Source organism: Notolepis coatsorum (assembly GCF_963971535.1).
Source record: "Notolepis coatsorum genome assembly, chromosome: 17".
In the NCBI taxonomy this organism is placed as follows: Eukaryota; Metazoa; Chordata; class Actinopteri; order Aulopiformes; family Paralepididae; genus Notolepis; species Notolepis coatsorum.
In genome coordinates, this window is record NC_140181.1 from 65,674,393 (window position 1) to 65,689,070 (window position 14,678).

Genomic DNA, 14,678 nt, shown 5'->3' on the forward strand with positions numbered 1-14,678 from the left:
ATTTATGACATACACAACATACAGATATACAGTACAAAATCTGCATGTGGTGTTTACAGAAATGCAGTAAATACTGTAATATAAATGTGTTTTCCTCTTGACTTGTTATCAATCAAATACATTTAAAATTATTGGAAATTCCACGGTTTAGTGTCTTCATTGTAGCCTATACATTACATTCTCAGTCGTAGTGTAGTGATAATACTTTACTTTCTGTTATTTAGAAAATATCTTATCTGATGGGCTGAGTGGAGGAGGCTAAGTTCTCAATGTATTGTTTTTTATTTAATTATGGTAATAACACTGACATTCAATTGGGATCAGATGAAGGGAGATGCTCCAACCAACCCACATCAACAGGAAATGTAGGCCTGTCCGGTGGGGTGCTGTCAGAGTAGGGCAATCTTGAATCAGGGAGAGATTTAGAGATTTGGTCCAGAGTGGAACAGTGGAGCACACAGATTTAAGGCAATACACTTAATTTTAAGCTAATGTTTCAACACTTAAATAAGTGTGCTCATGTACTTTGGACCAAATCTCTGAAGTCTTTCCCTGATTCAATTGGGATCATCGTTAGCATGTTATACACACAAGGGTACACTAGGTGGCAATATTGGTTTGTGTGAACAGGACATAGTCATTGCTATTATTACAGACAGATGAGATAGCCATTGAACCCTCATGGCTACTGTACCTGTTGAGTGGCTTTTAGAGAAGCTCAGAATATTAGAGGTATGTTTCACCACCATGTGACTGTTACTTGGTCTCAGAAGCCAATCTTGAAGCTATGTGTTACAGTAGTCATATCACATTGTGGGAAAAAAAACTAAATGCTTATGGGGCTCAATCCATTTTAACCTAATGTTTACACTGCTTTATGTGTTCACTGTTCAGCCTAAATGTTTAGTCTCGGATAAGTCTCTTTCAAACCACTTGGAATATGTCTCTCATTCCATTTGTGGGTGCATTTACATGCAATTATATTGTTTCCCCCAAAAGATGAACACCTACAGACAGTTCTATTTGTTTTAATAACTGAGATGTTTCTCAGAGTCTAACAGCTGACACCCCGCCCCCTTAAAAACATCGGTTAGGGAGTGGTTCAATAATGCACCACAATCTTATCCAGCATCCAAAGAGTTAATTTGTCGAGGCTGTTGCACTGGGTTTTGTCGGAGAGGAGGATACTTCTAGAGAAGCAACAGATCCTCATCTTCCCAGCCGGACTGTTGACAGTATGAATTGAAGGAATATTTACACGAGTTGCGCGCAATTAATCGCCGGATCATTATTAGGTGGGCTACTTGTGTCTTGTGAGGAGGGGAAAAAAAAGTTGTTAGGGTGAGTAATTTTGGCATCCCGGATTTTGTCATTGCACATTTTTTATACAATTTGGCAAGCAAGGTGAGGAGTCAAATGTATTATTTTAAAGATCAAAGATTTAGCCTATAGGAAACGCGAAAATTGTAAAGTCTACATTTAGTAGATTCTCCACATTTCCAACTATAATAATGATCAAGGTAGCCAAATGCAATATCTGAAATCAAGACAATGTTTAAAAACAACGCAAGTATAGTATAGTTCAATACAGATGTGATTGTACAGCAATATAATAAAACACTTCAGGCTACATTACCTAAGAGTTGTTCATTTTATTGCGCATGGCCACACTGGAACTGTCTGGTGGAGTTAATATTGTAACAGGTGGTTTTATTCTAGGCCAGTCTTCTCACCTTGGACTTGTTGAGGAGTATAGACGCTATTTGGATAAATGAGCCACACACACTACAAGGACCGGGGTCTGAAATTAGGGCATACACTTCGTTTCTTTTTTTCTTTTTATCGAGGGAGCAGCTATCAATAACCAAGGGAATAATCAAGAGATCTCTCCATCTAAATGATAAGCTCGGTGTGTGTTTCCTCTTATCGAGGGCGCAAGTCAGGCAACAAACCTCCGTCTAAATCATGTCTGAAGGAGGAGATGACCAGGGGGGAAGACTCGGACAAAATAATCATCAACGTTGGTGGCACACGACACGAAACATACAAGAGCACCCTTAGGACCTTGCCGGGCACCCGCCTGGCATGGCTGGCCGACCCAGAAACACAGGTCAATTCAGAAACGGACTCTACCCCCGCAAATACAAACGAGTTCTTTTTCGATAGACACCCAGGCATATTTGCATATGTTTTGAACTATTATAGGACTGGCAAGCTCCACTGTCCTGCTGATGTATGCGGGCCCCTCTTTGAGGAGGAGTTGGCATTTTGGGGAATAGATGAGACCGATGTGGAACCATGTTGCTGGATGACCTACCGTCAGCACCGAGACGCAGAGGAGGCTCTTGACATATTTGAACCCCCAGATCCAGATGACGTCGACGATGACAGAGAATTACCGAGACGCTTCGGCATCGATGACTGCCCGGACAGGTCTAGAGGCTGCTGCGAAGTTTGGCAACCAAAGATATGGGCCCTGTTTGAGGACCCATACTCTTCTAGGGCAGCGAGGGTAAGTTCGTCTAAGATTTAACACCATGTGCATGCTTATTTCCATACGAGCACGTTGCAATTCAATCAGTCTTCCTCCTGAGTGCAAACAAGGTGATTTCAGTTTGTGCGTAAAGCCCAGCTAACAGCCTGAGGGGAGTTCAAAGTGTCAGAACACTGTCCTATGGGTGCCTCACTTGTTTACTATTCGGCTATAACGTTTTTTTTTTTTTTTTTTTTTTAACTCAAGGATTAGTTTTATTGTTATCTTCTTTGGGCAGCAGCAAATTGAATGCAGTAGCCTATGCTGATTGATTGATTGATTGATTGATTGATTGATTGATTGATTGACAAGTTTATTAACAGATTGCAGAATGGGTACAGTACAGTACAGCTCAATACATACAATTGTTAAGGGGATGCAGACCAGAGAAAGACTTTCGTCTTGTTTACATCAGGGTCCCCCATTTTCAATTCATCATATATGACACACACGACATCTATACATTTATGACATACCAGATTTGCAAATACAGTACCGTTTGTGATACAAAAAGTGTCCAGAAAAAGAGTGTATATACATTTGACGTAGAAACTGTACATTGGAGGAGGTTGGGTAGGTGGGGTGGGGTTGGGTGGGTGGGTGGGGGGGGGGGCACTGTACACTGTACATTGGAATACTGACAAAGCCATACTTGGTCATTTACTGTACAACTGGGTTACAACTGCAGATTTTGTCTAGTTCCGAGCTGAGGGGTCATTTCCATATTTCACAGTACAGGCCAAAGAGTCAACCTGCAGCAAATAACACATTTGTTGGTAAAAAGACAGTGCATTGTTGGGGAAATGCAATGTTAACCTATAAGTTAAGTAAATGCTACTAAAATAGTACTGTACATTTAGCAAATTAGGGTGCAAAGAGTCAGCACAATACAATTAGAACATAGGCCTTGAAACTTAAACATATAGACTATACTTTTCCCCCCATGGGCATTGTGGATAATTGTAAAGAGGTCATTTTACTTGTTGTATTTGTTTGCAATACAGCAATGTGAGAAAAGCTATTTTACAGATTTGTCAATTAAATAGAATAGACCAATTAAATAGTCAAGAAAATCCCGGACTCAGGTAAAGCCATATAATGTAATCCTAATAAAACAGTCTTTCTTCCACCACAATTCAAACATAAGGGCAAGTAAGCAAAACCTCTATAGTATAGTGAGTGTTGTACAGTAGAGTGTTGGATAAAGAGGTTCCTTATGGTAGAGTATACCATAAGGAACCTCTTTATCCAACACTCTACTCTACAACACTTACTATAGTGTCAAGGACCCCCATACTGATTCACAGTTGCTCAGGAGGTAGAGCAGTCGTCTGGTAATCGGAAGGTCCCGATTCGATTTCGGCTCCTCCCGGCAGCGCATCAAAGTGTTCTTGAGCAAGACACTTAACCCCTAACTTCTCCAGATGACACCTTGCATGGTTGCCTCCGCCTTTGGTGTGTGAATGTGTGAGTGAATGGGTGAATGTGAGGCATAAGTTGTAAAGTGCTTTAGATAAATGCTGCTATATAAATGCAGTCCAGTGGGCTGTGGATCCCTATTTGGTAAGGTTTACTCTCTGGGACTCATCTGAGAAGATGTTGGTTGTTAGATATGATTACAGTATGTCCAGAATTCCATATAATGTAGCTGAGGACGATAGCAGTGGAGAAAAGTGAAACCTATGATCAGAATAGTCATTCTTATACATTCTCTCATTGTGCAGCAGTAAATTCTAGTGAATGAAATAGTGAAATTATTGTGAAGAACACCCTCGAGGACCACTGTTCTATACTACACAGCTGAACTGTGGATAATCCTTTCTGCAATGACTCGCTGCCGGCAGGTAGAGTGTATACGAAAATTAATGCATCAATTCATAACACCTCGTCTTCAACTCATCCCACGTGTGTGGAATTCTGATAGCGTGTTAATAAAACACCTAGAGTTAAGCTTCCTGTTCTCTGACTCGATAGAACATCACTTCCACACACACACACACACACGCACGCACGCACGCACGCGCACAATTTAGCGGCTGAATTTGAACCCCTTCCAAATACCAGTTTAACTAGCATCTAACATTCTCAAAATGTGTCGTTTGGCTGATCCTGTCTGATAATCACTTAGCTGGTCCTAAGAATGAAATAACAGAGTGAGTTCCAGGTGATTTTCATGTTATTACTTGAATTGAAAGTTTACATGGCCTTAACACATCCCACGCCGGAAACGGCTTACGACGTGTTTCAAGTTCATGCAAATTCTGCCATTCCACGGCGTACGACGTTATTGAGATCATATTTCATTTTTTCGCCATGTTATTCATAATTCCCTCACGGAGCCTGGTCTGATGCAGTGGGAGCCTGCACAACTCTGCAACGCTTCAATACTGCCGCCTGGTGGATGATCGGCGAGTTGCAACCGGAAGTGGATCTCTGGAGATCTCAGGTGCATCTGGCAAATGCGTCCGGCACTCGCATATTGTTACGGGACTCTAGACACACGTCCGTGTGTAGCGATCGCTGCCATAACGCAATAATCGATACGATTTGGGCGTTTATTATGATTATACAAACCGGAAATGGATTTAGGAGATCGCCATCAAATAAGTGGGATCTTTTTCCTCCAGTCTCATCGTCGAACGGTAAGAGGACGCTGACGTCATTTTCAGAGCGTTTGTTTATTATTATCCATGCAAACTGCTCTGATCAATATATCACCCTGTGAGGTTTTGCCCGCTGCTCACTACCTTTCTCTGTTTCTTTAAGCCTATACTGTTTAATTCCCTTCTATACTGTTTATTTTCCCTTCTCACTCACTCTCTCTAGCCCCCACCCTCTCGTTCCTTACCCTTAGTGGCCACACCTGTTCGATATTCTATTATCTCTCGCACCTGTGGTGGCAGGCTAATGAGTCCCCCTGTGGGCTTTAAATACCAGGGCGCTTCCCCTCGTTTTGGCGTGGGGTCGTGTTGTATACTTGCCGAGTCATATTCTCTAAACATCTAGACTCTTTCGGGAGATCCTCTGTCTGCCTATGCTGTTCCATTCTCCGGCGTCGAGATGTTTGCTCCAGCCTTCGCCAGCTGTCGCCGTTGCCTGTGGGGGAGACTGGTCTGCGCTCCCTGTACTTCCACGGGAAGGCACCCCAGCGTTCCACTGCAGACCCCCGCGCAGCTGTTCGTCCTGACGCACATCCAGACCAGCGCAGACGCTCTCCAGTCCTCAGCGCGCAACGCGCATCTTCCAAGGACGCTCGAGCTTGGCACGCTCTCCAGACCAGCGCGCAACGCGCATCTTCCAAGAACCCTCGAGCTTGGCACGCTCTCCAGACCAGCGCGCAACGCGCATCTTCCAAGGACGCTCGAGCTTGGCACGCTCTCCAGACCAGCGCGCAACGCGCATCTTCCAAGAACCCTCAAGCTTGGCACGCTCTCCAGACCAGCGCGCAACGCGCATCTTCCAAGGACGCTCGAGCTTGGCACGCTCCTCCGTACCAGCGCACTGACGCGCATCTTCCAGACCTTCGTGCTTGGCACACTCCTCCTCGCAGACGCACCCCGAGGCGTCTCTCTGTTCCGACGCGCACACCAAGGTGTGGCGCGCACTCTGTTCCTCGGCTCCGACAGCGGCTACCCGGTGGACGACATCCTCGCCACCGCCACTGTTCCGACGCGCACACCAAGGTGTGGCGCGCACTCTGTTCCTCGGCTCCGACAGCGGCTACCCGGTGGACGACATCCTCGCCACCGCCACTGTTCCAGCTCCCTGTTCCGACGCGCACACCAAGGTGTGGCGCGCACTCTGTTCCTCGGCTCCGACAGTGGCTACCCGGTGGACGACATCCTCGCCACCGCCACTGTTCCAGCTCCCTGTTCCGACGCGCACACCAAGGTGTGGCGCGCACTCTGTTCCTCGGCTCCGACAGCGGCTACCCGGTGGACGATGCCCTCGTCACCGCCACTGTTCCAGCACTCTGTTCCTCGGCTCCGACAGCGGCTACCCGGTGGACGATGCCCTCGTCACCGCCACTGTTCCAGCACTCTCTCCCTCGGCTCGGACAGCCAGCCGCCCCGGTGGCGTTGCCCTCGCCCCGTTGCTGTCCCCGTACCATTACGCACACGCCTGGGTGAGTTTTGATTGTGATGTCACTCACCCAGCGTAGTGTCCTTGCCCCCGTTCCCGTTGCTGTCCCCGTACCATTACGCACACGCCTGGGTGAGTTTTGATTGTGATGTCACTCACCCAGCGTAGTGTCCTTGCCCCCGTTCCCGCTGCTGTTCCTGTACCTTTACGCATACGACTGGGTGAGTTTTGATTGTGATGTCACTCTCCCAGCGTATTGCCTCTGTTAGTTAGTTTGGACATTTCATCTCCCAGCGTATTGCCTCTGTTAGTTAGTTTGGACTTTTCATCTCCCTGCGTAATGCCTCTGTTTTTGGTTCTCACTTAGAATAGTATTTTTGGACTTTACATCTCCCCCTGTGTGTTTGTCACACGAAGATATTATTACTTTGTTCACTTTGTTATTTGGACTGTTCTGCACCTGCTCTGTTTTTTCCCTTTGTGCATTAACTCTCTCCTCTGTCCTGCAGAGCGGCCCAGATGATTTCCACCAGTCCTCCCAGTTCCTCCCTGTTTCCCAGCCCGCCTCCGCGGGCCTCAGTCCCCTCTGTTCCCTAGTTCTCCCCTTTCTAGTTCCACCTAGTTCCTGGTCCCAAGTTCTCCCCTTCTAGTTCCACCTAGTTCCTTGTCCCTAGTTCCCCTAGTCCCCGTTTTCTCCTGTTCCCTAGCTCTCCTAGTCCCTAGTCCTCTCTCCCTAGTTCTCCTTGTCCCTGGTTTACCTAGTCTCTAGTTCCTCTGTCCCAAGGCGTTCCCTTAACCTTCCTTTAGGCGTTCCCTTACTTTCCCTTAGTGTTCCCTTTCCCTACCCGCCTCTTAAAGGCACCTTTCCTTCCCCTCATATTATATTCCTGTATTTGTGATTCTCCCTTAAAGGGACAGTGCCCTTTTCCCTGTTTTTCCCTGTTGTTCAATAAATATCTGTTTCTTGGCAAACCATCATACCTGTCTTGTGTTGTGCGATTGGGGTCGGTTACAAACCATAACAGTACGACCCCACCAAGTCTACGACCCCAGCCAGCACAGACTGTGTATGTTGAGTTTGCCTTTTTTTTTCTTGTCCCCTCTAGCTCCCCTGTTAGCCCTGTTAGCTTCCCTGTTAGCCCAGTTTAGCTTCCCTGTTAGTCCTGTTTAGCTCCCTTGTTAGCCTGTTACTCCCCTGTTTAGCTTGTTAGTCTCCCCGGTTAGCTCCCCTGTTTGCTTCCCGTTTTGCCCTGTTTGACCCCCCTGTAGCTAGCCATGCCCTGGCGGCTAACCCAGTTTCCCTCTGCATGGCCCCGGTCTGCTAGCTTGGCCCCGGCTGTTAGCACAGCCTCTATGTTAATGCAGCCTTGCAGCTGGCATGGGCCCTGTAGCTAGCCAGGCCCAAGCAGCTAACCCGGTCCCTCTGCATGGCCTCCACTTTTTTGTGTAGTATTCCCACAGCTAGGACTGTCCTTCCAGCTAGCTTGTTCTCTCATGCTGGTCCAGCCTTGTCTGCCAGCCTAGCTCCGGCAGCTAGCGCAGCCTCTATGTAGATGTAGCAGTACAGCTAGCATAGGCCCTGTAGCTATCAGTGCCTTGGCAGCTACCCTTTCCCTCTGCTAGCCTAGCTCGGCAGCTAGCGCGGCCTCTATGTTGATGTAGCAGTACAGCTAGCATAGGCCCTGTAGCTATCAGTGCCCTGGCAGCTACCCTTTCCCTCTGCTAGCCTGGCTCCGGCAGCTTGCGCAGCCTCTATGTTGATGTAGCAGTACAGCTAGCATAGGCCCTGTAGCTATCAGTGCCCTGGCAGCTAACCTTCCCTCTGCTAGCCCTTTCCCGGTGCTACCATGGTTACCCCTTTGCTACCCTGCTTGCCCCTCAGTTCCTCTAGACCTGTTGCTCTAGACCAGTTCTCTAGACCCAGTTCCTCTAGACCAGTTCCTCTAGACCAGTTCTCTAGACCAGTTCTCTAAACCAGTTCTCTAAACCAGTTCTCTAGACCAGTTCTCTAGCCCAGTTCTCTAGACCAGTTCTCTAGACCAGTTCTCTAGACCAGTTCCTCTAGACTAGTTCTCTAGACCCAGTTCCTCTAGACCAGTTCCTCTAGGCCAGTTCCCCCAGTTGCCCCTCTGCTACCCTAGTTACCCCTCGGCGACCCTGTTTCTTTTGCTAGCCCCACTCTTGTGGTGGCTTCCCCTGCTGGCTTGGCCAGTACCTCTTGTTTTGCCCCCTGCCACTCTGTCTGTATTTGTTTTGGGTCGCCGGGTGGCTCCCGTTGGAGGGGGGGATACTGTGAGGTTTTGCCCGCTGCTCACTACCTTTCTCTGTTTCTTTAAGCCTATACTGTTTAATTCCCTTCTATACTGTTTATTTTCCCTTCTCACTCACTCTCTCTAGCCCCCACCCTCTCGTTCCTTACCCTTAGTGGCCACACCTGTTCGATATTCTATTATCTCTCGCACCTGTGGTGGCAGGCTAATGAGTCCCCCTGTGGGCTTTAAATACCAGGGCGCTTCCCCTCGTTTTGGCGTGGGGTCGTGTTGTATACTTGCCGAGTCATATTCTCTAAACATCTAGACTCTTTCGGGAGATCCTCTGTCTGCCTATGCTGTTCCATTCTCCGGCGTCGAGATGTTTGCTCCAGCCTTCGCCAGCTGTCGCCGTTGCCTGTGGGGGAGACTGGTCTGCGCTCCCTGTACTTCCACGGGAGGCACCCCAGCGTTCCACTGCAGACCCCCGCGCAGCTGTTCGTCCTGACGCACATCCAGACCAGCGCAGACGCTCTCCAGTCCTCAGCGCGCAACGCGCATCTTCCAAGGACGCTCGAGCTTGGCACGCTCTCCAGACCAGCGCGCAACGCGCATCTTCCAAGAACCCTCGAGCTTGGCACGCTCTCCAGACCAGCGCGCAACGCGCATCTTCCAAGGACGCTCGAGCTTGGCACGCTCTCCAGACCAGCGCGCAACGCGCATCTTCCAAGAACCCTCGAGCTTGGCACGCTCTCCAGACCAGCGCGCAACGCGCATCTTCCAAGGACGCTCGAGCTTGGCACGCTCCTCCGTACCAGCGCACTGACGCGCATCTTCCAGACCTTCGTGCTTGGCACACTCCTCCTCGCAGACGCACCCCGAGGCGTCTCTCTGTTCCGACGCGCACACCAAGGTGTGGCGCGCACTCTGTTCCTCGGCTCCGACAGCGGCTACCCGGTGGACGACATCCTCGCCACCGCCACTGTTCCGACGCGCACACCAAGGTGTGGCGCGCACTCTGTTCCTCGGCTCCGACAGCGGCTACCCGGTGGACGACATCCTCGCCACCGCCACTGTTCCAGCTCCCTGTTCCGACGCGCACACCAAGGTGTGGCGCGCACTCTGTTCCTCGGCTCCGACAGTGGCTACCCGGTGGACGACATCCTCGCCACCGCCACTGTTCCAGCTCCCTGTTCCGACGCGCACACCAAGGTGTGGCGCGCACTCTGTTCCTCGGCTCCGACAGCGGCTACCCGGTGGACGATGCCCTCGTCACCGCCACTGTTCCAGCACTCTGTTCCTCGGCTCCGACAGCGGCTACCCGGTGGACGATGCCCTCGTCACCGCCACTGTTCCAGCACTCTCTCCCTCGGCTCGGACAGCCAGCCGCCCCGGTGGCGTTGCCCTCGCCCCGTTGCTGTCCCCGTACCATTACGCACACGCCTGGGTGAGTTTTGATTGTGATGTCACTCACCCAGCGTAGTGTCCTTGCCCCCGTTCCCGTTGCTGTCCCCGTACCATTACGCACACGCCTGGGTGAGTTTTGATTGTGATGTCACTCACCCAGCGTAGTGTCCTTGCCCCCGTTCCCGCTGCTGTTCCTGTACCTTTACGCATACGCCTGGGTGAGTTTTGATTGTGATGTCACTCTCCCAGCGTATTGCCTCTGTTAGTTAGTTTGGACATTTCATCTCCCAGCGTATTGCCTCTGTTAGTTAGTTTGGACTTTTCATCTCCCTGCGTAATGCCTCTGTTTTTGGTTCTCACTTAGAATAGTATTTTTGGACTTTACATGTCCCCCTGTGTGTTTGTCACACGAAGATATTATTACTTTGTTCACTTTGTTATTTGGACTGTTCTGCACCTGCTCTGTTTTTTCCCTTTGTGCATTAACTCTCTCCTCTGTCCTGCAGAGCGGCCCAGATGATTTCCACCAGTCCTCCCAGTTCCTCCCTGTTTCCCAGCCCGCCTCCGCGGGCCTCAGTCCCCTCTGTTCCCTAGTTCTCCCCTTTCTAGTTCCACCTAGTTCCTGGTCCCAAGTTCTCCCCTTCTAGTTCCACCTAGTTCCTTGTCCCTAGTTCCCCTAGTCCCCGTTTTCTCCTGTTCCCTAGCTCTCCTAGTCCCTAGTCCTCTCTCCCTAGTTCTCCTTGTCCCTGGTTTACCTAGTCTCTAGTTCCTCTGTCCCAAGGCGTTCCCTTAACCTTCCTTTAGGCGTTCCCTTACTTTCCCTTAGTGTTCCCTTTCCCTACCCGCCTCTTAAAGGCACCTTTCCTTCCCCTCATATTATATTCCTGTATTTGTGATTCTCCCTTAAAGGGACAGTGCCCTTTTCCCTGTTTTTCCCTGTTGTTCAATAAATATCTGTTTCTTGGCAAACCATCATACCTGTCTTGTGTTGTGCGATTGGGGTCGGTTACAAACCATAACACACCCATACTACATAAAGCATTTACTGCCTAACTAACCGTACGGTCATTAGGGGTGGGAATCACCAGTTTCATCATGATACGATACGATATCGATTCTTTGGACAACGATACGATATTTGCCGATATCACAAAGTCTCTCACGATACAATACGATACGATTAGATTCAGGTGCCTGCGATCGATATGAGATGATATCATATGCCCATTTAACACAATCAGTAACATTTAGATCAACAAAAAAAAAGGTAATGAAATTATCATTTGACATTTGTATTTTTGAGCTCTTCCAGACATTTAAAGGAAAATCAATCTATTGTTTTTAATACAAATAGACCTCCTGTTCACTGTAAAGTGCCACGTTTTTATATATTGAGCTTTAAACTTTAAGCTACATTTTTTGGAACTCAAAACTCACAACCTCCCTCTCCCAAACCGTTCCTACAACAATTTGTTGATGTTGCATGATCATGTATAGGCCTACATTTATTATGTATTATATTGTTTATGTTTAAATAACATTTAAACATCAAACTCCTCTGACCTCATCTGGTCTTTCCAAAAACGCGCGCACACACACACACACAGAAAGGGAGAATGCTATGCTGTAACATCTACACACACGGAGCTACTGCTGTTGTTCTTGGGCGGATATGAGACTCGCCACAGGATTTTCAAAATAAGAGTATCGATATGAATCGATCTTATTACATCGCATCGATCCGATTCGATTGTTGATAATTACATCGATGTATCGATCTGGATCGATGTATCGTCCCACCCCTAACGGTCATGCACTTGTCCTAATAAACTAACCTACACTGTAGCACTCAACACTTTGATGAACATTGTTGCTCAGCTGATAAGAGTTGTGCCCTTCCTGATGGCTTGTCGTACAGAACTTGTAAGTCGCTTTGGATAAAAGCGTCAGCTAAATGACTAAATGTAAATGTAGTTCTGTTGCATTTCCAATTTATTTATGTAAATTATAAAGTGATCAGGTATCGATAAGGGTATCGATAAAGAATCGAATCGATAAGCAGAATCGATAATGGAATCGCATCGATAAAATCCTATCAATTCCCATCCCTAATCTTCAATCAATATCTGAAAAAAAATAAAATAAAAATGAAAAAAAACACTAACCTTCTTACTGTCCTATTCTACCATGCACTCCTCCTACTATACTAATTATGTCTTATGTCTACTATGCACTCAATACTGCAGCACTCAAGTTTCAGCACTGTTTGATGATCATTGTTACTCAGCTGAAAGAGTTGTACCCTTCCTGCTGACTTGTCGTACAGAACTTTCTTTGGATAAAAGCGTCAGCTAAATTAGGGCTGAACGATTAATCGATTTTAAATCGAAATCGTGATTTGAAGTGATGCAATTAGCAAATAGAAAAAAAATATTGATTTTTTTTTTAATTATAAATTTTTTTAACCAGGAAGTCCCATTGAGATACAAGATCTCCTTTGCAAGTTGTTGTTATTGTTGTAGGAACGGTTTGGGAGAGGGAGGTAAGGGGTTTTAGATTGTGTGTTGTGCAGTTTAGACTTCAGAGAGGGAGAGTAAAGTACAGAAAAAAAGGTACCGTTGGGTACCGGTATCGATTCCCAGGTAAAAAGAGACATTTTCAGGCTCTGTGTCCTGAACAGACCCACCGCGTAGGCCAGATGCAAGCCGCATTTTACAATAAACTGTGTTGCTGCTAAAAAAATAAAAGCATAATCGCAAATTTTATCGCAATCGCAATATCTGTCAGAAAAATCGCAATTAGATTATTTCCAAAAATCGTGCAGCCCTAAGCTAAATGACAAAATGTAAAATGTGAATTCAGAATCCCAATGCAGAACTTAAAAAATACATGGGTGTCAATTAGGGATGCACCAATATCGACTTTCAGTCCTGATATCGATACCAGGGCTTTGGGTAATATGGAGTACTGACCCATTACTTTTAATGAACAGTATAGACTTGGACCGTCATTTTGGTGTCATTGGGACAAAAATAAAAATTTTAGTATTGTGGAAAATCTTCAATACCGATTTTGTAGTTTATTTGGTATCGGGCCGATATCGGATACCAGTATCCGTATCGGTGTATCCTTGTGTCAATCAGAAAACAACATGGTTTTTCTTAATTCCTGAAAAGTTGACCTTGCTGGAGATACAAGGTTTACACCTGACAGCAGCAATATGATAGCCTACAATAGGATAGATAAACGTGAATCTTACCACAGAGATATCACAATATGTATTTCACTCTGTAAGATTACATTTTAAACTTTGAACACAAATACACACTGTGCCAATATTAAATGTATACTATTTTATTATCACATATAAATTGTGATATATAACAAAGATGTAGCAGGGCCTTTATGCCACCAGAGAATAGTGAAAATGTGATCGTATTATGTCATCATAGTGTCTTCCAACCATGAAGAGTCATAGCTGCACAGGTTAATATAATGTGTTTTCACTAATAAGAATCAACCAGTGGGCAAGCTGGTTGATTCTTATTAGCGAAAACACATATATTAATAATAACGTAGGTTACAATTCATGTACCTCGTCAAATTGAAAGCAATTTCTTTCTTTAAATGTTTTTCTTTTCTTCAAGAAATGCTTTTTTATCTTTATGATTCAAATGCTAAATGTCAACTCTTTGATTCATATCATGCTATGTTGAATTATAGGCTAACGACAGGACTTTCTATGGCTTTCAGAGAGGCTTAGGTGGTAACATTGGTAGTAAGATGGATTTCCAGAGCGGGATAATGGGTGTCTTGACACACTTTTACAGTGTATGGGGTCAGCTCTATTTGCAGGCTAGAATGGAACACCATATATCATGTGGTTGTCAAACTGTAAATGAGCTAAAAAAAAAAATATTAAGTTGTACTTTTATTAATTCCCTTGGGGAAATTCATCCTCTGCATTTGACCCATCTTAACTATTTAGGAGCAGTCGGCAGTCGGCAGCCACACAGTGCGGTGCCCGGGGACTGACTCCAGTTGTAATACCTTGGTCAAGGGCGATGGCAGGAAACAGGGCCGGACTGGGGAAATAATTCATACCGGGAGATATAGCGCGAAATATAGCCCCAATCAGGCCACTTTTTAAGCGGGGGGTCTGGGGGTCCCCCACCAGGAATTTTTTTGTTACAAAGACTTAATTTCCTGCATTCTGGTGAATTTTAGTGCATGTGAATCACAAACTAATGAGCCAACAATTGCTTAGTACAATGTACTGTTATGGACCTCAAATAAAACTGTTGTGGCACTAGCAATGCTACTCTCTCCACCTTCAAAAAGAAAAAAGCAAGAGCACAACATATTTTTCTATTTACTATTATAATACAGTTAACCACTCTCTCCTG

The 14,678-nt window shown here is 46.5% G+C and overlaps 1 protein-coding gene across 1 annotated transcript in view; it reads left to right on the top strand.

The window, feature by feature from the left end:
• Positions 1-1,695: 1,695 nt before the first annotated feature.
• kcnc4 (potassium voltage-gated channel, Shaw-related subfamily, member 4) overlaps positions 1,696-14,678 on the top strand; it is a 109,813-nt gene continuing 96,830 nt past the window's right edge. Inside the window, exon 1 of the mRNA XM_084333841.1 lies at positions 1,696-2,512. Within this exon, the coding sequence (XP_084189967.1) occupies positions 1,898-2,512 (615 nt within the window). The 5' untranslated portion in view covers positions 1,696-1,897. The remainder of the gene's footprint in view (positions 2,513-14,678) is intronic.